This window comes from Pelophylax lessonae (genome assembly GCF_965119305.1).
Source record: "Pelophylax lessonae genome assembly, chromosome: 5".
NCBI classification, from domain to species: domain Eukaryota; kingdom Metazoa; phylum Chordata; class Amphibia; order Anura; family Ranidae; genus Pelophylax; species Pelophylax lessonae.
Window position 1 is genome coordinate 186,445,368 of NC_138772.1, and position 26,940 is coordinate 186,472,307.

Here is a 26,940-nt window from a genome sequence, read left to right on the forward strand (position 1 = left end):
GCATATTACATACTATAGAAAAGTGTAATAAATTCAAAAAAAGGTTTAAAAAATGCAGAACAAATGAATATAGCATATCTGCCTGTAAGGACTCCAAACCAAAAATATATATGAGTTTGCAAGGCAGACTAGGCAAAATAGAAATCTCTGTAGCAGTACAGTAAATAGACAGGCACTAAATCTTAGCTTCTCCCAGGGTGAATAAGTTATCCCTAAAACAAAATCGATCAAAATGACACCCAATCATGAAATATAGATGCCGTAAGAGGATCTGGAGCCTATATACAAAGCAAGGAATACAGGTAGCATCCATTCTTACCAGTGTTTGTGGTCAATACATGCAAGTGTGAGCAATATCCAGCAAGGTGCTGTGCACATGGAGCAAACAAACCTATGCGCTGAATGTTTATAGGTATGGGAAAGGCCTTATCATGTGACTGGATAGGGCCAATCCCAGACTCCTCTTTTGGTGCCAAAAAGATCTAACCAACTGAGTGAATTGAAGGAAAAAATGCCTCTTGGTAATTGCCACTAAACGGAGACAAGTGTCTCCTGTTGTCCCCCGCTGTCACCGAGCAAGTGGCTCACTCTGACCGGAAGTGTGTCATAGCCGTAAGGGTGGACACGGAAACGGAAGTTCCGCCACCGCCATTTTGGAAAAAGGCGGCTGGTATCAGAGACAGCATTGACATGGGAAATGGATGGGGCCACAAGAATGTTGCCCAAAACACCTGGGGGAGCCAAATATACTTAAAAAAGCAAAAACCCTCTCCATCACAAAAGCCCCCCTTTGTACACAGAGGGGGCTACATGTGCCGAGCATTCAGGGCACTGCACAGCCACGAGGCCAAGAAGTGAAAAATAGGCCAAGAAGTGAAAAAATAAAATGTTTTTATTTTTTGTTTATTTATACATTTTTTTCTTTATACAATTCTACAAATACAAATACAAATACAAATACTGGGGTTCTTCAGGATGTTGCCATGCCTATTTTCTTCTTCAAGTATACTTTGCTCCCCCGGTGTTTTGGGCAACACTCTTGTGACCCAATTTATTTACCATGTTGGCGCTGTCCCTGATGCCAGCTGCCTTTTTACAAAATGGCAGCTGTGGAACTTCCGGTTCTGGCACTTTTGGCACTGGTCGGAGTGAGCCACTTGCTCTGTGACAGCGGGGGACAACAGAAAACAGCTGTCTCCATTTAGTGGTAATTACCTTTTTCCTTCAATTCACACAGTTGGTTAGATCTTTTTAGTGCCAAAAGAGGAGTCTGGGATTGGCCCTATCCAGTCACATGATGGGACCTTTCCCATACCTATAAACACTTAGCGCATAGGTTTGTTTGCTCCATGTGCGTAGCATCTTGCTGGATATTGCTCACACCTGCATGCATTGACCACAAACACTGGTAAGAATGGATGCTACCTGTATTCCTTGTTTTGTATATAGGTTCCAGATCCTCTTATGGCATCTATATTTCATGATAACCTATTCACCTTGGGAGAAGCTAGGATTTGGTGCCTGTCTATATACCCCTACAGAGATTTATATCATGCCTAGTCTGTTTTGTAGACTCATATATATTTTTGGTTTGGGGTCCTTACATGCAGGTATGCTATATACATTTTTTCTGCAATTTTTTTAAACCTTTTTTTTTTTTATTATTACACTTTTCTATAGTACTGTATGTGATATGCATGGGACTATAAAAATAGTCCCTATGACTTTCATGTTGATGTGCTATTCATTATTATCTTCTCGGAAATGCACAAAGCCCTGGCTGCCACTTTTTATGTTCCTTTGCTTTCAGGACTCATCATTGTAGGCAAAAGCCAATTACATCTGGCCCCATCCAATGAATGGATCCCCAGCAGAAGCTACTTCAGCCTTCTGTGTATGTAATATTTATTTTTCTAATATTGACTTATGTCTTTTTACACGCATACTGTATGACTATTTTTTTTAATTATAGAAAACCCAGCTTGCACTCAAAGTCCCTAAATCTCCTGAAGAAGACTGAACCAGTTGAAACGCATCGGGGTTCTGGACGATAAGCTTTGGGGTTGTTTTTCTTGATGTATGTCAGCAATTTACAGTTCATGCCAATCTGTATCACATGGGTTTGGTCTTGTTTGTACACTCCCTTTGTTGGGAACTCTTTTAACTTGCTATGTCAATAAATTTGTTAATTTTAAAATCTTATACTCTTTCGTGTAAATTGTTGATCTCTCTGGCATCATCAAAAGTCCCAACCTTTTCCCCTTTTTGACCCTCGTGGTTTTTTGTACAATATGTAATATGGGACGGATGTCATTTAGGTGATCCATATTCATTTCCTAACTGTATGGCCACTAGCTAGATGGTTGCATATATGGATAACTCAACCATTTTAGTATAGTTAGAACCATGCCCACAGTTCACTAAATCTCATCTTTATACTGGATACTAGTGATGAGCAGAATATACCTAGATTTTGGTTTGTGGGACATTCACCAAACTGCTCCTAAGTTGAAATATTAATCCAAACACCACTGAAGTAAATGGCATTAAAGTGAAACATTAAAAACTCAAATTCCTTCCAGTAGCATGCATAGGGATGCCCTATACTTGCCCGAGTACAATGTACATGTACAATGAGTAGGATATTTTACAACAAACCTGACATTTTGCAAAAAAAAAAACAAATGCTATATGCAGTAAATTACATTTTGCTGCTGGCTTGGTTTTTTTCAGAGTCTGGTATAGATTTTTAGGGGTTCGCCATACTTAAAATTTCAATTATCATTTTTTCTTTTACAAAATATTAGTTTTCCTGCAGTACATCCTACACCTTAGTTTTATGAGAAGTGCTTTTGTGTAATTTGGCACCTATTAGTTAATTTTGCCTATGTTGAAATGAGTATCGAATCCTAATACATGCGTCTTATTCTGAGATTCATAAATATATCCTTAATTCATATAAATATAAAGTGCTTATGTCAATATCCCATTCAATTATTGCTATAACTAAAAGTGAATAAGTGCTTCTTCTATATAAACCACTATTATAAAAAGTGCTCTGTGCATTCACTCAGAACACCCCGAAGCACATCACAACCCCCCCATAACCTCTATCTGTGACTGTTTAGTAGGATCAAATTATGTGATGCAGCATTAGGGTGGTTGGTAGAGAATCCACAATAGCGCAGGAACCATACATCTTCATATATGCATCCTACACCTTCATCCTTGAGAGGGGGGCTAAAAGCAAAAAAAGGTGGGTTTTCCCCAAAACCAGACCTTTGACTAGGCTCTTATATGGATGTTAAAAGGGGGACCCCATGTCAAACCAGTAGGGTTCCCTTGAAATATCCATACCAGACCCTATTCCTTGATTAGGTCTGATATGGATATTAAATGGGGTTCTAGCTCCAAAAATAAAATGTTAGATTCCCCCTATTACTGTATTCATACAAAACCCCAAATACACTTGTTTTGAAATAAATGGTCGGATGACAGGGTCTCTTTCAAGGAAAAAGAATATGTGTAAACTTTTATTGAGAGAACATTGCTGAATTTCACATTTCTGAAAATGCAAGTTGCCTGGCTGGTATTCTGACCCAACATTTTCAATATTGAAAAGAAAAGACCCAAATAGTGGAAATTGAACAAAGGGATTTGTCGTGTCCATATATAAATGGCTTTGTGAAATAGAAACACAATTGTGTTTGTATTGTAACCCCCTCCTGGACTAGTGACATAAAACAATTTAGTAAAAAGTATATTTTTATTTTTATTGTATCAAAAAAAGATAAAAGATCAATGTAATAAATCCTATTATGAACTAAATGGGGACAGCGTGATAGCACAACCACATCAGCATTGATGACTGTAGTCAAATGGTAAGTGATGACATGACATCCGAAACATGTTAAGTGTCATCACTTACCATTTCACTACAGTATTCACTGGCCCCACAAGCCTGTTGTTTTTATTTGTATTCATATTCACCTATCAATGCTGATGTGGTTGTGCTCTCATGCTGTCCCCATTCAATTCATAGTAGGATTCATTACATTGATCTTTTATCTTTTTTAATACAATAACAATAAAAATATACTTTTTTACAAAATTGTTTTTTGTCAGTAGTCCAGGAGGGGTTCACAATACAAACACAATTGTGTTTCTATTTCCCAAAAACATTTTCCATATTGTCTAAGCTACAGACCAGATCATGAAATTCACAGCAAAGTCAAAATTCTTTACTTGCATACTTGTTCTGAATTAGAGTCTCAAAGTATTGAAGTCAGGAGGGATAGTATGAGTCTGACAGCCAGGCAATTATCATTTTTAAAATAAGATGTGAGCAATAACATCCGTGTTTCTCTCAGGAAATGTTTCCTTTAAGTATTTACATTGCAAAGGTGTTTTACAGGAAGAGAATGTGGTAATATGAATGACTAATCACTCTTCCCATTATACTCACAGAAAGTGATTAATTGTTCAACATAGAGGTAATCACCATGCTGGAGAGCAATTAAAAACCCTCATTTTGGATCATCCAGCAGAAGTACAGGTGATGCAAATAGGAAATTAGAGATTAATCTTACTTAGTAAAGTTCACAGAATGTGCCTATTGAGATTAGTCTTAGATAACGCCACTAAATACTGTATTTACTTATATATTTATAAGCTTTTTAAGAAGTCACATTTACTTTAGTCCTTTTTAATGTTATCCTCCTCCATTTATCATTAGTTAGTGAGCCATCACACCAACATAAACATGTAGGCATAGAATTGAAAATTGGTTAATCAGGATTTGCAGTGAATCGGGTGCATCAGAACATTCATCGCACCAACAGGTAAACCATTTTGCTGTGTGAACTTAAATCGGAATTAAACCCATCAATTTAATAGTTTAAATAAAAACAGTTACATTCCAGGAATGCCAGAAATGCTATCTATCACATTGGTTGTGCTCTCAACCAAACTGTTAAACCATCCAATGGCTGGTGTCATAACTAATCCCATGATTGAGCAGCATCATGGCAGTTGAAGGTCAAACAGAGGCCAAGCTGGCAGCTTCCTTGGCTGAAGACGATAGGATGGTTTACTTCCACTTTAAAAAGTGGTCCCTTTTACTATGAGCCATGATGAGTTGGCCCACTAATGATCTGATTGCCAGAACCCTTCAGTTTGTTTAACATACTGGGTTATTGTCATGGACCTCCATCTAGAAGTGGTCTAGTAAAGGAGGCAAATCACCAGCACACAAATTGACGCATGGATCCCATCCCATACCCACCTGTGCTCATCAGAGATACGCATGTGAAATTCACACATTGGGTTTGATATACTTAAAGGATTAGTTCACCTTTTGCTTAAAATGTATAAATGCACTAATAGTACTATGAAAAAAATATGCATTTATAAAATGTAACTATTGAAGCCCGCAATTGTGGTTAGTTTGCCACGGGTGCAAAGCTGATGATTCAGGAAACTCTATTTTGCTGAGGTCCGTACTTCCATACGGACTTTGTTGCAAGATTTCAGGAAGGACGGCTGGACTACACATGTATGTGACGTCACTACACTACTACATCCAGCCACCCTTCTGAAGCCCGACACATACGGCTAAAGTGTTCCTCCAAAGCGCGCTCAGGGATTCTGACACAGCCAATTCACTAAGCCCTGTGTCCCCAGCTGCACACTGGAATGAGCAGTATGAGTCTGAGCTATTACAGCTTTCTGCTCTACATTTTTTAGGGAAGCAGCCAGCAGGATTCATGCTGCAGTAACTTTGTAAGTCCCCTCACCCCACCCCCAACAGAATGGGGTTAGAGGATATGTTAGAAAGTTACTGCAGCATGAATCTTGATGGCCCCTTTCCTAAAAAAGTGTTTTTCCAGGTTTATCAATGTGGCGAGTCACATCGTTTACCAAATACCAAATAGGCAAAGGGCCGATTGTCAGTCCGCTCCTGAGGAAGGCTCCAACCAACTGACAGTTCCGTTGCCTGGGGCATACAGGGTCAATGAAATCACAAGGGGGCGGGGACAGTGACAGTGATGTCACAGGGTGGCCCTACCTCTTAGTTTATTTTGTGGCGGGAGGTGGTAGAGCAGTCATGGATGAATAATGTCGTTTTTGCATATATTATTTAAAAAATATACATGTATATAAATATATATATGTGTGTGCATGTAATGTCTATATACATATATATATATATATATATATATATATATATATATATATATATATATATATATATATATATATGTATATATATATATATATATATATATATATATATATATATATATATATATATATATCTATATCTATATATATATATATCTATCTATATATATATATATATATATATATATATATATATATCATTAATTGTTTAAATTGTTGATGATTGTGTCTAGATGATGTAATACAGTTTACATGTTTGTACATTCATAAATGTATGTGTTTTCCTGTATTTGGCCACACTTTTGAAGAAAATACATTTCTTCCAGCACCTGCCCCTCTTGAGACACAGAGTAGAGAATCCTTTCTTCAATCTGTTCTCATTTCAATGATGCCACTTTGGGGAGTTGTGAGGGAGGAAGCAATTGAGCAAGGGCGGGAGGCCAGCTGTGAGGCAGAAAGTGCACCCAGAGCCAGTGATTGTGCCCTGGAAGGAGGAAACATGTGCTTGCTCTGTAGACCCATCTGCTAAGGTGGCATATGGGAAGTGTAGCTTTTACAAAGGGCCAATGGCAGGAAAGATGCAGCTGTGTGGGGCGTAGGGAAGCATGGGCATGCTAATTTTAAAAGAAGCAGATATGAGACGTAGGGTGCACTCTAGGATTCCTGTAAGAGGGCAAATACAAGTGGATTTCTGGGGTCTTTCATGCTTCCATGCTGCATATTACACCCTAAATATGGGTTAACATGTAACATGAGGCAAAAGGTGAACTTATCATTTAAAGTGGTTGTAAACCCTTCCATATACCCAGTAAAGTGACTGGCCTCAAGTGATACGCAGATATGAAACAAATCATCCTACATAAGTTGTAGCTGTTTATCTGCAGCCACTCTCTTATTTACATGTTTTCAAAGTGATTTATTTTTAAAGCTTGTCAGAGTGTTTAGAAAAAAGGGGGTGGAGAGCTCAAGTTACAGTCTGCAGAGCTCATTGAGGAGAGCTCTAAGAGCTGATTGAATTGAAGGGACACACCCCTTCAGCAAACAGGAACAGAGCTGAGGCTGTCACCATTTTTTCTTGGTGTCAGGAAAACTTGTCAGAAGCGACTCATGCTGATAGCAGAGGAACAAAGCAGCAGACAAAAGAGATACCAAACTGAGAGACAATGCTTTGCATTAAGACAAGTACACACTAATGTAAATAGGCAGTGCACTCTTCAAAGTGCTGTTGCTCCAGAGCTTAGTAAATGTAGTTAAGCTTCACTTTCCAAAAAATACCAAACCACATGCAAGGGAAAAAAAAAACATTTTTGCTTGCACATGATTGGATGAAGGAAGTCAGCAGAGCTTCTCCTCGTTTATTAGGCTCTGGAGCAGGGATCCTCAAACTGCCGCCCTCATGCTGTTGCGGAACTACTCGTCCTATGAAGCATTGTAAAACTTTGACATTCACAGACATGACTAGGCATGATGGGAATTGTAGTTCCTGAACAGCTGGAGGGCCATAGTTTAAAGACCCCTGCTCTGGAGCAAATTCCCCTTGCAGAGTGCAACTGCACTTGCAAAGTGCATGGTCTATTTGAAATCAGAAGTGAATCTCCCAGCAAAGATGTTGAAAGCAATACAACTTATATTAAACTGCTTTCTATGTTATCCAAATAGAAATTTTTACAAAATGTGGCTAAAAATACAATTTTACATTGACTAATACTATGTAAGTAGAAAGGGTCATACCTTCTCTTCTGTTGAGTTTAGCGTATACTGGAGCATAAATCCCAGACATTATCGATGAACTTTTAAAGGATTGAGGCTGAAGTGCCACTACCAGAGGCTCGTCACATTTTTCTGAAAAATTAAAAAAAAAAGCAGAGTTTAATGCCAGTATTCAACATTCTATATTGTATCTACACAGATTAAATATTTATAAGGGTATTCTGTTATCAGCAAAAGATTTATATTTCTGTCCTTTCATTTCAGAGATTTACACAAACCTGCCAGACAACACAGTCAATATAAGATCAGATTTTTCTATACCGCATTTAATTCCCTTCCCTCTCATTTTAACAGGGTCTTTGAGTTCGGTGGGAGGTGCGAAGGACTGCCTAGTCATGTGATCACTGTAATTGGCTGTTCCATGATCGGGAGCTGGTCCCAAAGACTCCCAATCATTGTCTATGACAGCTTGGTTCACTGTGCTGGAAGCATGCAATGATAGCACTCTCAGCACAGAAACCTCAGCCACCCATACACACATGTATGGCATGTGGGTATTAAAGTGTTACTAAACCCTTGTCTCTCCCTGCTCTGTGCTTGTTCTCTATTTTTAGGCACTGTGTCAAATTTGTAGAGGCCAATCTGCTGACAGCCTAAAGATTTACTGCTGTTCAAGGGCTCTGAGCTTCAGAAAAATGGCAACCCCCGGCAAGAAGAAACAGGAGCAATGCTGGAGGCAACTTACAGCACACAATAATTTTGCTAGCATCATTATGAATGTGGAATGTATAATCCTTGCTATAGATCAGGGTTCTCAACTAGGGTTCCTCCTGAGGTTGCTAGGAGTTCCTTGAGCACTTGGCAATTTCTGCCTCTGAGATACGTTCCCAATGACACCATTGTTCCTTTTAGCTATCTGTAAGGGGGTAATTCTTCCTAATGATGACAAGAGTAAGAAGCATTCTCCCCACTGACTGTCACACTAATGTGCCATGAGTTTTAATTTTTAGCAGGGGTTCCCCAAGGCCAGAAATTTATTTCAAGGGTTCCTCGGAGTTGAAAAGGTTGAGAAAGGCTGCTATAGAGCATTATTTATATGGAGTTCGATTTTAAGTATCCATAATTCCCACCAAAAACCCAGCCCAATTCTGATGGCGATGGTGATGGTGATGGTGGTCTACTATCAACTTATACTAAATATTTTAAAACTTTTCAGCAACTTTGGGAAACATTTACAATATGCCTCGGAAGGTTACTTTATAACTTTTTAGAGTCACTGATCCCAGAATGTCATAGAAAAGTTCTCCGCAACTTCTTCCATGGGCTTGATTCAAAGGATTGATGCAAAAGGATCAGCATGATAGACAGGCAACTGGCTTTTAGAGAAAAGAATTTAACAATGATAGCCCTGTGTTTCTGTATGGAGCTGACAGGTTTATTTTAACTTGGTCTATACACTAAGGCTCGGCTGGTTGTCTATAAAACTTCTTTTTTACCTTGCAGGTGGCCAACAGACTCATGTTGTACAAACCGAGCCAGCATTCAGAGCTCAGGAACAGGTTGATAATTACTTTGCAGTTTAAGCTCTGATCTTTTTATAACCCTCTCCTCCTGAGGAGCTCAACCACTGGCACGGCTTACGATAGGGAACAGGACAACCCTGTAGGAGTTCATTTTAAAGATAACATCTTTGCTAAGAAAAGCTTTTGATATATGCTGCATTGCTGCATGTATGACCTTGATAAGAATTAAAACAATGCTGATTAGCTGGCACTTAGTATGCTCCTTAATGCTCTTTCTGTTTATTACCATTACTCGGACTGTGAGATTTGATGTGTACATTAATAAGTGATCCAGAGAGGATAATAAACAGATCCAGACAGGATAATAAATAATTAGAAGTCTTTTAGAGGGTGATAACTCACACAAAAGAAAGAGTAAAACACAGGGTTTAGCGCTGTTCAGGGTCCAGCTTTGCTAAATCCTGTGTCCTTTGTGTAAAATAAAGAAGAATTCAAAAGATTGAGAATAGAGTCCAAAAAAAAAGATGGCCCAATCACACTATAAGATGTACTTATAAAAAATGTGCATAGTAATTTGCCCACTGATAGTACATGTACGTTGGTTCAGTGAGAATGGAAAAAAAAAAAAAATAATAATAATAGTAATGTTATTAGGCTATTTCTTGTGCTGGGCAAATATGAGATTTGACCACTAGATGGCATTACATATCATAAGAATTTTCATTGATACTTAGTGCTATCTAGTGGCCAAATGTGAAAATGTGAACCATTACTTGGACTGTGAGGTTTGATGTGTATAAGTGATTCAGAGAGGATAATAAAAAAATCCAGACAGGATAATAAATAATTAGAAGTCTTTTAGAGGGTGATAACTCACACAAAAGAAAGAGTAAAACACAGGGTTTAGCGCTGTTTAGGGTCCAGCTTTGTTAAATCCTGTGTCCTTTGTGTAAAATAAAGAAGAATTCAAAATATTGAGAATAGATGGAATAGATAGAATATACTTATAAAATATATAGAATATATAGAATAGATAGAATATACTTATAAAAAATGCGCATAGTAATTTGCCCACTGAAAGTACATGTTTCTTGGTTCAGTGAGAATGGAACAAAAAAATAAAAAATAATAGTAATATTATTAGGCTATTTCTTGTGCTGGGCAAATATGAGATTTGACCACTAGATGGCATTACGTATCATAAGAATTTTCATTGATACTTAGTGCCATCTAGTGGTCAAATGTGAAAATTTCTGTTTTAAATCTATGAAAATCTTTTAACCAGCACAGGACATAGGAGTTGACTTTTTAAAATACAAATTGAGTGCAAGATTTTAGAGTTCAGGGCATGCAGATGTCTGGAGTTTATTAGCTGGTGAGGATGGACCTGTAAGGAGCTGAAACCTAGAAATGGAGAGATATAATGTAATTACAGAAATCTAGAGCTGAGCATAAGGGCTTATTCAGAAGGATGATTAGTCTTGTTCTCCATGCTGAGCCAGTGGAAGGTGTGTGTGCATCCACCACGGAGCTGTGTGCAGGTAGCCCTAGAAGTGGATGCACATGCTGCAGCTACACAGACACAATCACATGTCAAAATCTGACAAGTGGGCAGTAGCAGATGCACAGATCAAGTCTGCGTTCTATCATGCCATCATGTCAGACTTTGTCAGTGTGCTGCTAACTGTGAATCCACTTCTATGGGCTGCCTGCATGCAGTTCAGAGGTGGATGCACCTACATCTTCCAGTGGTTCTGCATGGAGGATGGAACTAACTGCCCATCTGATTCAGCGCTTATGGAAGTATGTGTGTTTTTATTGTGGTGCCCCTGCCCTTGGTAGGTGCATTGAGGTTTCATTCAAAATCTATGATCCCACAATGGGCCACACTATGCATTGCAGTAAATAATCTTTTGCTACAACATATACTGTATGTATAGTTATCAGGATTCTCTCCTTTTATTTAATTGTGAGTCACAATCCCTAAGTCCCTAAGTCCTTTAGTGTGTGTGCCATTAGGAAATGACTTTACATCAGGAATGCTGGCTTTCTGTGTTTATGCAGTATGGCTGCTATAAAGCTGAACTTCATTATGTGTAACAGGTAGTTTGCTGTTCCAGAACACACAGGCTTTTTACTTATAGCGTAATTAATTTTCTGCAATGGAGCCCCATCATTTTTCAAGCATTACTTTACAATACATCCAAAAGTTATGTGGACAAGTGAAGGGTCCATGCACACCAAATGCTCTGCCATGTATTGATCAACATATGCCAGTGCATACACATTGTAAAAGCAATGCATTTCAGCAGGAGCAGTTCACACCAGTGCATTGCACTGACTTGAGCTGCCCTGCACTGAAAAAAAAGAAAACCTACATCATTTATGTTCGCTCAACGCACACATTACAGTGTGAATGCACCCTAATTGCTTTTTTATTTTTTTTTTATTTATTATAGAAATTACTGAAAATGTGGGTGTCAGCTGAAGTAATCCTTTTAACGACTTCACCTTTGGAAGGGTTACCCCATTTCCTGACCAGGCCATTTTTTGCCATGCGGCACTGCATTACTTTAACTGACAATTGTGCGGTTGTGTGACACTGCACTCAAAAAAAAAAGTGATGTCCTTTTTATCCCCACAAATAGAGCTTTCTTTTGATGGTATTTGATCACCTCTGCCTTTTTTTATTTTTTGCACTAGAAGCAAAAAACGACTGTCAATTTTGAAAAAAAAAAAAAAAAAAAAAAAATATATATATATATATATATATATATATATATATATATATATATATATATATATATATATATATATATATACAGTATATATATATATATATATATATATATATATATATTAGTAAATAAAATATTAAATGTAATAAAATATTTTTTACTTTCTGCTCTAAAGCACATGCAATAAAAAAATGTAAATCCAATTTCTTCATCAGTTTAGGCAAATATGTACTCTGCTACATATTTTGGGAAAAAAAATCCCAATAAACGTATATTGATTGGTTTGTGCAAAGGTTTTAGCGTCCACAAACTATGGGATATTATACCATAAAAGGACTTATACCAGGACTGTGATATTGTAGCGGACAAATCGAACACCTAACTGACACTTTTGACGCTTTTTTGGGGACCGGTGACATTATTGCAGTGATCAGTGATTTAAAATATGCATTGACACTGTACTAATTATGCTGGCAGGGAAGAGGTTAACATCAGGGGCAATCAAAGGGTTACCTGTGTCCCTGACCAGTGCTTTACTAGTGTGGGGGAGGCGCTTTTACTAATGGAAGACGTGGATCTGTGTTTCTGCTTTACAGAAACACAGAATCCATGTCTTCTGTACTGACAGAATCACAATCTGCCTTGTTTACATAGGCAGACTGGCATTCAGTCAGTGTACCGAACGTTCGGTGGGTCCCCGCGGACATTGGGTCCACGGGACCTGCTGATCAGCTCCCGCTGTGTAAAATTACAGCAGGTGTGAGCCGTCGGCGGCGTGCACTCGCATCCCAAATCCCGGATGGGCAAAATTACATATACATACATACATATACAGTATATATATATATATATATATATATATATATATATATATATATGTGATTCTGGGCAGAGCAGACGCCCTGTAGCAGTAAATCTGTTATGGGGCAAGCGGTTAAGAACAACACATTTTCCAATCTGCATTGCATTTATGAGAATTTGTTTTGGCTGGACTAGTGGTTTAAATGTTTAATGTGCGTGAAGATAAATCACTGCTATTTATCTCCTATTAACATTTCACAGATGTATTGTTCTGCAAATACTTGTGTGCCCAGATTCTGGATGTAAGCCAAGCATGTAAATGAGAAACTAACATACTAACAGGATTATTTATGATATTAGGTTATGTTTTCAAAAACAGGTGCAGTCTCTTAATAAACAATCTGTCATTGTTATCACCCCCCTTCTCCCATAACCACCATGATTCCACACCCACACTTTTACATACACAGTCATTCTGGAGCGGAGGATCCAGTTCACAGCTATGAGAAAAAACAATGACTGCTTATTTCTAATTACTGCTCTTCCCATAGAATATATTCATGTTTCCGTTGTATCTCATTTGATAACACAGGCACACAACATCCATTGCTATCACTCACCCACAGATGCTTGTTGCAGAAGCAAGGGATTAATAAAATAGGGGCCTTACAATATTAGTTTATAGGTTAGAGTGATGGTACACTGCCTGTAACAACACTGAACATGATTGCAGAGTAATTACGCCTTTTACTTTAATAAGAAATTCTAATGTCAATGGGGTGCACCTTTTTCAACGTTCAAAAAATAAACAGATATGGCCATAGTCAAGAAGTAAAGATATTTTCCCTATTTCCCTAGCCATGTTCAGACCCTTGTGTAGGTCCTGGGGTGTGGTGGCTTCTTGTTCCTACATGGATTGAGCATGGATGGTTAAACTTACCCAGTGTTCGAGTAGCACTAAAGAGCAGCTTCTTGGAACAGAAAGCTGCTTGTCAATACATTCAGACTTTGACAGAAACCCCAGATTAAAAATGTGGCCAACAGCTTTTATTTTTTTTAGAGTTAGAAAGTCCAGGAGGGGTCTGCTGGTGCTTCATCCATGATCAAGAGAGCTGTATGACAGCTTCTCCCAAGATCTCCTGCTCTCTAGCTGCATCATCACATCCTCCAAGGTTTCTCCAGAACTTCTCTGAACCTTTAGAACTCCATACCCCAAACTGTCTGGCTATCTACTACTGTTTCCTGCTCTAGAGATCTCTAAAAAATAGTTTCTATCCTACACTCATTTCATTCCTACAAAGATACAACTTGTTGTACCATCCTCCCTTTTAGATAAGTTCTCACTAGCAAAGCCCTCCTATCCCTCCTGTCTTAAATTGTATTTTACCTGTGTTGTCTCTCTTTACTTCATAAAGTGATGTGCCAACTGTTGGTGCTATCTTAATCTTCTATATTAATGAGCTTCTAAAAAATACCCCCCCCCCCCCCCAAAAAAAAAAAAAACAACTCAATCTCTGCAGAGAACCATCCCTCTTCAGCATTTCAAAGGGATCTGTCAGCATAACGTTACAATGTTGCTCCAAGTCTCCTCTCTTATTTCTATATTGTTATATTTGATTGACATTCCCCAATGCTGATTAACCTCAGTTTGTTGCTTACTCTTTCTTTGTAGGTAAAGCCAGTCTCATTTGAATTCCAAAGCAATAAACAATCATACCAATCCACAGAACTCTGAAGATATACCGTTTTTGGGGTTAGGGGGCTTAGAGTTAGCTCTGTGTATTTATTGGGTGATCACTGTTTATACCCTTGAGAAGGGGTTACAATCTGGTGATCCTCCATGGTAAGGGTGCCCTACAGAATCATTTTTTACTGTGTGTATGTGTGTGTGTCAATAATAATAAACCTGTTACCAGGCTAAGGGTAGCTAAGTATATTTTAACATACAGTAAGTTAGCTCGCAGTAAGTTAGCCTCTGTAGCTCAAGACACTGTGGAGCAATTCATCCTCAAAATTCATAGTAGAAGAATTGAAGTTGCTCAAGTCATTTTAAAGGCAACTAAGCTCACACGACATCTACATCCCACTGGTAACTGAGCAGTCTTCTAGTCTAAGTATCTCTAAAGTAAAAACCGAGTAGTAGTTCTTGAAGCTGGGAGCAAGGTGAGAAGTGCAGGTTCAGTGCTCCAGCATTTCTCCAAATCCACACAACCAATGCTTAGTTTCAGGTTAAATATCAACATTATCTGCATGCTACTGGGAGCTAAAATCACAATAGACCTGAGCCTGGAAACAGCCCTCTGTGTCCTAAGCAACAGCTAAAAGGAAGATCTTCTGGATAATGATGCAGGAAAAACTTGTTAGCATCTTACAGGATAAGACTAATAAATTTGAACGTATCTGGGAACCCTGGGCAGCATTTCCTAATACCCCCTTGTGGATGCTTCATCTATTGATGTATTACAGCCCTCAGTAACTATCTTCATTCTTTCTCTTCTAATTTCCAACCTCATTTTTCTCCTCTCTTTTGGTTTTTCTTTCTTTTTCCTTGTAAGTTTGGTTTTATTACATGTTTGTTCTGACATGGTCTTCTCGGGGCTACAACCTTTTTAATGTTAATATAAAAGCAAGACTGGGAACGGAGTTTGAGCCCCTCATTTCAGTTCTCCCTCAGTTCTCCCTGCTTTAGTCAGGGCTATGGTAGCCTGGATGCCTCGGTATAGCACAAAACCTCCTTATCATCATTTTTCACCACTTTGTAGCCTGGTATTCACTTGACTCTTCCACCAGATAGACTCTACATTTGTTGGGCTCCCTAGGACTGTTTATCTTGCAACCATTAACCCTGGTGCACAGCCTTCTGTGGTTCTCATCCCCAACGGCAAAATAGTCCACATTTAGAGCCGGTTCACACTATTACGACTTGTCAGGTGACTTGGTCAGCCTGGCAAGGCGCGCACCGACGGGTCAATTGAGTAGTACAGGACCAGTTCTAATAGGAGCGACACAAGTCGCACCGACTTAGAAAAAGGGTCCTGTACTGCTTCGGGGTGACCTGGAGGCGACTTGCATAGACATTCATTAGATGAAGTCCGTCGTCGGAGTCGAAGTCTGAGCAACCTAATGTGAATGGGGAATGGTTAGGGCCCTGGGTATCTATCTATCTATCTATCTATCTATCTATCTATCTATCTATCTATCTATCTATCTATCTATCTATCTATCTATCTATCTATCTAAAAATAAAAAAAGATTGAAATTCAAAATATCAACACTATTAGGTATATTAATGTGAAAGGTTTACTATACCTTTAAACTCTTCCCTAACTCATTCCTAAATTGTCATTTTAACTTTTGCTTTAATGTAATATAATGACTGACAGCTGTTTTTATTTGTCTTTTGTCTTTGAAAATGTGGCCAGAAAATGAAATGACAGCAAGCACTCTCATTGTTTATGTTGAGCATCTGTTTTTTGAAATCGTCTGATCCATCATCAATCTTTTATAGCAAATGCTGGGAGATGAAACAAAACCCTCCCTTTGCATCTAAACTCTTTTATTTAAAAAAAAAAAAATGCCAGTAACTGTAACAATTTGCTACAGCTTGTTTGTGCAGGGCTACTCAAGTTTTAATGTGACATGTCCCGAGAGTGCTGTGATGCATGAAGTAAGTAGGGAAATCTCCTCTTGCAGCAATTGAATGTATCACGCCAGTTAATGTATGTTAGGCTGGTCCTAAGCTGTCACTGCTGAATAACATGATAAAGAGAGAAACAGAAGCACATTTGACAGTCCTTTGAGGGTATTCATTCAAGGAACATTGATAAACTGGTTTATGCTGCACAATGACTAATGCACATTCACATGGCATTACATAAGGTCACTGTCCTTATGACACGGCGTAACCAAATGTATTTCTTTTTATCTCTCTGAGGTTTCTGTGATTTTTTTTTGTTTCATGCAACTTCATCCGATCAGATTATAAATAAGCACTGTGCATGGATGCTGTAATCATGTAATACATACCTTGTTGGTTATTAAAACATGTTACAGGTTTTTGCATTTGATGGTGATCTTGATTTTTTTTCCAGACTGGGCATTTTTGGTAAAGTCCAACAATATTAAGGTCCTTACACACAGGCTTTCCACCTGGCGGACTCCATTTTACTCAGCAGGGATCGATCCGCCGATCCCTGCTGAGCAGGCGGATAACAGATCCGTGTCCGCTTACTTTTCAGAGATGGAGCTGTCAGATCCCCGCTCTCCTCTATTGGAGATCGGATGAAAATGGACTGGATACGGATAGCAGCGGGTGTCAGCGGACATGTCTTCGCTGACAACCACTGCTCCATATAGGTGCATGGAAAGCCAGTGTGAAAGGGGCCTAAGTGCCGGTTCACACTAATACGACTTGTCAGGCGACTTGGTCGTGCACCGTCGCGGTCCATTGAGTAGTACAGGACCGGTTCTAATAGGAGCGACACAAGTTGCTCCGACTTAGAAAAAGGGTCCTGTACTACTTCGGGGCGACCTGGAGGAGACTTGCATTGACATTCATTTCATGAAGTCCGTGCAAGTCGCGCCGAAGTCGCGCTGCACGTGACTTCACAGGTCGCCCCCTAAGTCAGAGCGACATAGTGTGAACCGGCACTTAGGGTGTTGTTGTGTTGTGAAGATTTGCAGAGCTTTATGGCATTCCTAAAAAGCGAGCACAGCAGAGAATTGATTTCAGAATGCCTCTCTCTAATTGAAAGTCTTTATGGAGCTGTATAGGGTGGTGCTGGGTAGAAGTGTCAGTGCAGGTTTACACTTGCACTGCAAATTCACCTCGAAAGCTGTGATGAGTCCACACCGCATGCAAATCACACCAAGTTCATGAAAAGCTCTGCGGGTGTGTATGTTAAGTTAATGACGTCCCTGAAATTGGTTTGCAAAATGCTGTGCAATTTGCATAATTGGATCAACCAGGCAATCCGATTCTGGTGCAGCCAAAAAAAGGGTCCTGCATGACTTTGGTTCAGATTCGGTGCAATTTGAGTCATACAGAATAATGCCTCAAATCGCACTACTGAGGAATCGCATGTGATTTGAACTGGAAACCAGTGCGATTCCTGTTCAAAATCACATGCGGTTCCCACACTGCATAGTGTGAACTGAACCAAAGAGACAGTCCACTGATTCAGCTGTGTGTGTGTAATCAATGTTGTAGCTATTGAGCACCGTGCTCAGCAGTTTTTTAAATAAAATAAAATAAATAAATATAAGTTAGGTTTAGTTTTTTGCACGGGATTCATGTTACTCCCATATTTAGGGTGTAACATAAAACATGGACAAAATCCACAGCCTCTACCCCAACCCCCCCCTTTTTTTACTGAATTTGAGGGTTCTTCTCCCCAAAGACTACCATCATTTTATGAATTAAATGCATCATACTTTTGCAGAGATCTGTGAATGGGAAGACTACAAGTCCCATCTGCCACCACAGAAGAGGGACTCGTAATTCTGTGGTGCTGTCATCGTACTTGTGGTCATTTGATACTTCCTCCAGCCTAACTGATGGTCTGTACCTCAATATGGATCTGTGGATGGATAAATAATCTGCAGGAGCCTGGGCATTGCACCCACAATGCACTGATCATGGTTAAAGTGCCTTTCTGGCTCCAAGAAAAAAGATCAAAAATGGTATCAAACCCCTAAGCACACATTTATTTTTTTGCAGGCTTCCAATTATTACATGTGATGGCTGCATTAGTTTTCCTTTTTAGGCTTTTTCTTTAATATCTTGCCTGGTTATCTTGCCAGTAAGTCTGCTGTTTTTCAACAGAACAATCTGTCCAGCAGATGTAGCAGTTACATGGTTATGACAAACCATTTACTACTGGCAGGGGTGCTTATAATGATCATCCTTTATTTGTGTAAACTATTTATCTAAGAGAAAAAAAGCTGTTTTTCTGTAACTGCTTATAAAATATTAGCTGGAGTTTGCAATCAGTTTTGCTGGTGTATTTAAATCTGCTGGTACATCTAACACTCCCCTCCCAGTCTGACAATGCTGTTGTCTTTGCCCCTGTGCTTCTTCAACCAGGGTGGAATCATTCTAATACAGGAGCTTTGTTACTTATTAGATCCCTAGGTAAAAACAGAAGGAAAAAGCCTAAAAAAAGAAAGAAAACAAATGCAGTCACCACATCTAATGATTAGTAAGCTGCTGGTATATAATGCCTTTAAGAGTTTTTGAGAATAGGCAGAAAGTTTCCAAATATATGAAATGTAGTGTATAGCACCCCCTGCTGGCTAAAAATAGGTAAACATAATAAATATATACTGTATATAGATTGTACTGTGTATTGTATAAACCGTATATACTGTATATATTTATATAGAAGGAAAACTAATAGGAAAGGGAAAAGGAACAGGAAAGGAAAATGGAAAACAAAAGGGAAAAAAGAGAAAGATAATACTCTTTTTGATGATCAAAGACCATGCTGTGCTTTAACTTAACTGTATGAGACTGTTGCAGGTGAAACTTCCTGTTCACCTTGTAATTAATATGTACAGAAATAGATATTTTATAGAAGTCATTCACCCATTTTAAATTAAAGAGTATCTTAAAGCGGAGCATCCCCCCCAAAAGTGGAAGCTCCGCTTGTTTGCTTACCCCCCCCCCCTCTGCTGCCACATTTGGTACCTTTTGGGGGGGAGCAGATACCTGTCAAAATCAGGTACCCGCTCCCACTTCAGTGTAAGATCGCCTCACTCTTTGTGCGGCGAGCTACCAAATTTCCGGCCCCTTCTCCTTCCCCATGTTGCCTTCTGGGAGACACACAAGTCCCAGAAGACAGCAGGACCATTCAGAAAGGGCAGCACGACTCGTGCATGCATAGTAGGAAACAGGTTGTGAAGTTGCAATGCTCACCTTTCTTTATCCCTTAGTGAATCAGTGGATGGATTGGCTTGGGGTGCCAACATGGCGGGATCCCTGGACAGGTAAGTGTCCTTATATTAAAAGTCAACAGCTACAGTATTTGTAGCTGCTGACTTAAATTTTTTTTTTTTTAACATGCTGGAACTCCCCGCCCCTCCCCCACAAAAAAAGACAAATTAAAAGTCAGCAGCTACAAATACAGTAGCTGCTGACTTTTAATAAAAGAACACTTACCTGTCCAGGCATCTGCCCAGGATTTTGTCGATCTTCCGGTCCTTTGCTCCGGCATGTTTATTTTAGGAAGCCTACTGTGACTCCTTGTGGCTTCCCACTGTACATTTGCGAGCCATACTGCTCTTTGTGAATGGTCCCACAGTCTCCTGAGACCTGTGATGTGCCCCAGAAGGCTGCGGGCAAAGAGGGGTGATCCAAGCAGAAGTGGGTGTGGGTATCTCAAAACTAGGTACCTGCTTTCCTTGGGTCAAGTTCCACTTTAACAATTTACAATTGGCACTAATTGATGTAACAGCAAAAATATTTAAAACGCTGTATTTTAAATTACGTAATGACCTTTACTTTACCTAATCCTATTTTACAACAGAATTATAGAAACATGATGCAAACAGTAAAGGTACCACCCATATGAGCTAAACAAATAGCTTTCATTTTAGTCTGTTCTAGAAAAATGAAAGATGACATCTGATTGGTTATTATTGAAATGTTCCCAGCTTGGTGACAGAATGTTCCTGGTAGGGTATAATCACAACATTTCATTTTGGAAATATATTTAGTTCAAAAAAGCAATAGGGTAAAATGGATTTAGAAAATGTGACTTTATTTATAGAGTAATGTGACTGTGTATAATGATTAATGGCATCCTTAGAAGTAATAATGAGGCATATGAAACTCATAGCTAGCTTTATCTGCAGTTTTCACATGGCAAAGTATGGAAGAGCCATTCCCTTTACTTCCATTACTGTTACTACATTTTGACATATTGGCCCTGTTAGCTGTATCTGCATATTTATATTAAAATGGAGTGCTTTCCTTTTTGCTACTAACAAAGTTTTTTGTTCGGCTGCAACAAATCCGATATGCTGACTGCAGCTTTTTTTTTGTATTGTTCAAGTCAACTTGCTAAATGGAGTGGATTTTAAAAACTTCTCTTAACCACTTAAGCCCCGGAAGATTTTACCCCCTTCCTGACTAGGGCCTATTTTGCGATTCGGCACTGCGTGACTTTAACGGACAATTGCGCGGTCGTGCGATGCTGTACATAAACGAATTTGGCGTCCTTTTTTTCCCACAAACAGAGCTTTCTTTTGGTGGTATTTGATCACCTGTGCGATTTTTTGATCATGCGCTATAAACAAAAAAAGAGCGTAAATTTTGCAAAAATAACAATATTTTTCACATTTTTGAATGAATGAAATTCCCCCCCAAAAAAATGTAAAAATCAAAATTTTTTAACATTTTAGGCCAATTTTTTTTTTTACCATATGTTTGGTAAAAAAAATCGCAAAAAGCGAATTTTGATTTTGAAAATTATTGCGTTTACTAACAAAGGGAAAGATGTTATTTTTGTTATTTTTTTAACGAGTAATGGCGGTGATCTGCGATTTTTTTTGGGGGACTGCGACATTGGTGCGGACAGATCGGAACCTTGACTGACATTTTTTACACTTTTGGGGTTACCAGTGACATTACTACAGTAATCAGTGCTATACATATGCACTGTTACAGTAAAAATGACACTGGCAGTGAAGGAGTTAACTGTATTGGAGAGGGAGGGGTTAAGTGTGTCCTAGGGGCGTGATTCTAACTGTGATTGGCTGTGGCTTGATGTGTAAGAACAGTGATCAACGGTCCTACATAGCAGAACCGTTTGATCACCATTCTTACACAGGGGAGACTGACAGGCGGCTTTGTTTACACTAGCCGCCTGCCTTTCTCCCGCTGTCATGGGCGATCGCGAGTGCCCGGCGGACATCGGGTCCGCCGTGCATCCGGCGGCGCTCGCTCGCTCCCAAAACCCTTACAGGCTAGCAACGTAGCCCTACGACGATTTGCCTGTGAGGGGCTGACTGCCGACGTAAATAGTCGTGCGGCAGTCGGCAAGTGGTTAAAGGGAAACTGTATTCATTTATCGGTTAGCTGCTTTTACATTTTTTTTTTAATTTCCAAGTTTTCAGTCCATATAGTTTTGCACTTTCATTTAGCAAAGCCGTAAAAAAGCACAATTCAAAGCACAAGGGCTTTGTACTGCAAGTTCATAGCATGAACCATACAAAACTTCTGAAAGTCAAAGCCACATACTCAGGTCATTTCCTGACTAACAAGATGTCCCCTAATAGGTTTTCTCAAACAAACAGGCAGCAGTTGTGCTTGTTTATGGTTTTGTCTGCTTTCAGCCTTTTCACCTAGCAGCAGGCTCCCACAGCAGACAGAATGAGAAAGAATCATGAGCATCAGTCAGCTCACATAAATATATATATATGTATATGGACCTCTGAGACTAAAAATGAGTGTACCAGGTAAGACGTGGACAAAGGAATGGAGGCTTTATCCCACCTGATGGAGAAAGCTCATTTTTCTTCCTTGTGGCTCACTATTGTTAAGGAAAACCTCCTCTAAGACCTGGTCAAGGAGCCATATAAGGTCACATGTATAGCTTTACCTTACTGATGTAAAGCTTGTGGAATGCAGGATGACCAAGCCCACTATCCCCCTTAAAAGGTGAAATCATTGTCCAAACAACATGGTTAATCATTTAGCCACATACTAGCCTGTAGCTACCACAGCCCAAACTGGAAAAAACTAGTCCTCTAACCGAACGTCGAGAAGCACATGTCTGCCCTGATACGTCTGCCAACAACCTGCTCGAAAGGTGGGGCAGGGACATTTGGAAGAGCATCTAAAGTCTGCAGCTATGTCTATTTATATATATTTTTTTTATATTATTGCACTTGTACTTCTGTCTCTATATCTGTCATTATTCAACTAAATGTTTTATGAATGCTTACAATTGTTTGTGTGATCTCTTTTACACATATTACCCTAAAAAGTGTAAATGGTCACATAATCTTGACAGAACACCACCCTAAGCGCTTTAAAAGAGACACATAGCCAAAGCTTTTGGACATACTTCTCTTCTGTATCACAAGAGTGCACTCACTTGTGCTCTCCTGTGACCCAGAATCATCCAACAGCAGGCTTAAGCCCACTGTCAGCTAATGTCACAGAGCCACACCAAGATCTGGAAGAATCCCACCAATTATGTTGGGATCCAACTAGATGCCTGGACTGGCAGCTGGGCTCAGCATGCCACTGAGAGCCTGAGTCAGCTGCACCCTCCCTATCCCCAGCCTGACTGACAGTCACTGCTCTTTTCTCAGGGGGGACCCAAGAACTGAGGGACCAGCGGTCATGTGATTGCTCAGTTTTCAGGCTCAGAGCTGGGGATAACTCCGACATCGGACTAATGCTTCAGCAGGGAGGTGAGGATGTGTGTTTGTTTTTTTTTTACTATTCCCACACTTCTCCTTTAACATCTCTGGGCTCCAGGACCCAGAATACAAATCATGGAATGTCTTATCATGTGTAGGTAACACATATTGTACACTGTCCACAACCCTACCAGGTTCTGAAGAAGTAGGTCGGTCCTTCAAAACCCATTAGCCGGTTGGGTCCTAGATAAGGCCCCCTCCCTCTTTTAGAGGTTGTGGTCATTCACATGTGAATAGCCACATAGGTGGCCTGATGAGCTCTTACTATTGCGCTGTTGTGAGTAGATATCTATATGTTTTTATCACTATTTCTCTCATACATACATTGGATGATGCACGAGGCCAGTGCACCCTCTCTTTTCTTTTTTTCTACAGTATGGTCAGGACAACCCAAGTCCTAGAGGGCAGCAAGGCCACCTAAGAAGTATCCACTGTACGACCGGGCATCACTGACATCGTAACCACTACATGGTCCATCCACTCAGCTTGCTATCGGGGCACGAGCCGAGCTGCAGCTCCATGTATCCGTTCAGACATGGAGCTGCGGTTCGGCCCGCTCCTTTTCTCTCCTGATTGGCTAACTGAGTTTAATTGACAGCAGTAGGAGCCAATGGTGCCACTGCTGTGTCTCAGCCAATCAGGAGGGAGGGTCCTGGATGGCTTAGGTGAGTATTAGGGGGGCTAAGGGGGGCTGCTGCACACAGAAGGCTGGTTATCCTAATGCAAAGAATGCATTAAGATAAAAAAAAAAACTTTCTGCCTTTACAATCACTTTAACATTTAGGTAACACAGCAACCTATGATATTGAAAACTAATTATAATTTGATTCACCTATTAACAAATTAAATAAGCTTTTCCAGTAACGTTACACCTTCCTATCCATATGTTTACAACACTAAACACTGCAAACACGCATAAGTGCTTGTAAATAAGTATCATTTGATCTGGCTTGAAACTATAAATTATAGTACTTTAGCAGGTGTTTTTCAGATTTGACTGTGAACAACACCAAATTATATCTTGGGTGCGTCATTAGACTGTAAATGCCTTTCAAGAGATTTGTATTTATATATAAACATAAGTAAAGTCTTGGAAAGAAATCTGCCAAGCAATTCAAAAAGAACCTTTGTGTTTAATCCATTGCTAAAGTGCATAGTTGATAACTTTGAAATTTATCAAACAATATGCTTATGGGAAAGAAGAGAAGGCCTTGTGGAATTAAACTTTAAATTCCTTGCTGAGCCGTAATCAAACTTCATACACATTTGTAATATCACTTGCAAATCTAAACAAACATTGAAAATCCTATATTTACATAATTAGACTCTTCATCCAACCCGAATGCAATTAAAGTGTACCTGCACTAGACTGTACTGCACGCAATGCATCTAAACTGCCCCAGGGAGTGTAGAGAGTAGAGATCATCAGAATGATTTCACCAGACTCGATTTCACAAAAGTGCTGTGTTTTTGCCTTCACTAAAATTTAGTCAAAATTAGCCACGGGGACTGCTTTGTTGAGATTTGATTGGAAAAGAAAAATCATATGGCTTTGTTTTCTGATAAAGCCATGAGACCACCGTGTCAGCACTGGCTTTGATAATAAAACAACCAACCCTAAAGCCGGGTACACACTATTATTTTTTTTTCCGTTCAACCCTGCTTTAAAGCGGAGTTCCACCCAAAAGTGGAACTTCCGCTTTAGGGAGTCCTGACCCCCCGACATGCCACATTTGGCATGTCATTTTTTGGGGGGGGGAGCGGGTACCTAGTTTTGACAGGTACCCGCTCCCACTTCCGCTCGGAGTGCCGCGGCGCCCTGAGCGGAAGTTCTCCTCTCCCCCTCCCTCCCTGCAATCTTCTGGGACACGTCAGAGGTCCCAGAAGATTGCCGGCCAATCACGGCGCGCAGCGCGACTCGCGCATGCGCAGTGGGTACCCGGCTGTGAAGCCGCAAACTGTAACAGCCGGGTGCCCACAGCAGTGATGCCGGCGCCGAGGGAGAGGATCGAGGCTTCCGGCGGCCGCATCGCTGGACCGTTGGACAGGTGAGTAAATGGCTGGAACTCCACTTTAAGTTCACCTTTACATGTAAAATGCAGCATGCCATCATGGGCACAATGTACTTTTAAAAACACAGGTTTATTTCCTAAAACTGGAGAGTGCAAAATCTGGGGCAGCTTTGCATAGAAACCAATGAGCTTCCAAATTTTAACCAGATTGGCTACCATGCACGGTTGTACAAGATTTTGCAAATTAGTAAATTAACCCCCATGTGTAACTTTAAAATTTGCTGACCGCATACTGTAGATATATGGCAGCAAGGCAGCTCTCCTGCGCTGGATCCAGACTTGTATAAAGTACTCGAAATTTCTACTTGAGTAAAAGTACAAGTGCTCGATCAAAAAGGGACTTGAGTAGAAGTGGAAGTGCTCGCAGAAAAAGTTACTTAAGTAGAAGTACTAAAGTATTCAACATTTTTTTTACTTAAGTATTGCAAGTAGTTTTTTCAAAAAATTTGCTACTTAAGTACTAAAAGTAAAAAGTACCAGTAGTTTTGAAAAAAAATTTCTACTCAAGTACTGAAAGTAGAAGTACAAGTACTGTGCTATGTAGTTATTAAAGAAAGAAGTCAAAAGTTTGAACATCATATTGGTTTTTATTATTTCAAATGATTTATTCAAATGATTAACCTGTGTTTGTTAGTAATTTCTTGATGCACTTTAAGCGCTGTAGCTACATTTATTTGTTTGTTTCATATTTTCTTTTTATTGGAAAGATTTGGTATAGCAGCTTTTATTATACACAGCCTTTATTTTCGTATGCGCTGATTTACAAATGACATTATACACATTTGTTTGAGCTTTATGTAACCTGCCATCTACTGTTCTGGCAGTGGTAATTTTTTTAAAAGTAACGAGTAACTATGCAGCACAAAAAAAAAATACTTGAGTAGAAGTATCGAAATCATCGAAAAAATGTAGTGAAGTAAAAGTAGAAGTAGGAGAAAAAAATTCTACTCTAGGAAAGTACAGATACCGCAATTCGGTACTTAAGTACAGTACTTAAGTAGTTCTACTTCGTTACTATACATCTCTGGCTGGATCACATACCTAGAACATGATCCAACACTTCTGGGTTTGGGGCGCCCGTCGCTGCCGGCCCACTCCTGCTGTGTCTAGCTGATTGGCGGGTATGGCAGACTCGATATCCTCTGGCGCCTGTCGATGCTTCAGTACACTGACAGAACGGCAGTCTGCCTATGTAAAGTCCCACCTTGCGATTTTTGTCCGTTTTTGGTGAATGCAGTCAAATTTGACCCCAGTTTTTTCATATACAGGGATGGAGACCCTAGCATGACCTGCTTGTCTCATGTAAAGTCCCAAATATTTTATGAAATTAGGGATGGAGGCACTGAACTATACAGGCAAACTGCCTCATATAAAGTCCCAATCTGTGTTTTACACTGCATCTGCCAAGGGATTGGAGGTGTATGCTTTTCAGTTGGTCATTTTCAGTTTGTACCATCTTAAGAACATTGCTATCAGAGCATT

General features: G+C 39.6%; 1 protein-coding gene across 1 annotated transcript in view; it reads right to left on the reverse strand.

Moving 5' to 3' along the window:
• The window catches only part of CNTNAP2 (contactin associated protein 2), a 2,507,009-nt gene that overhangs the window by 1,853,542 nt on the left and 626,527 nt on the right, over positions 1-26,940 (reverse strand). Inside the window, exon 2 of the mRNA XM_082257542.1 lies at positions 7,915-8,025. Coding sequence (XP_082113668.1) covers positions 7,915-8,025 — 111 coding nt within the window. The remainder of the gene's footprint in view (positions 1-7,914; positions 8,026-26,940) is intronic.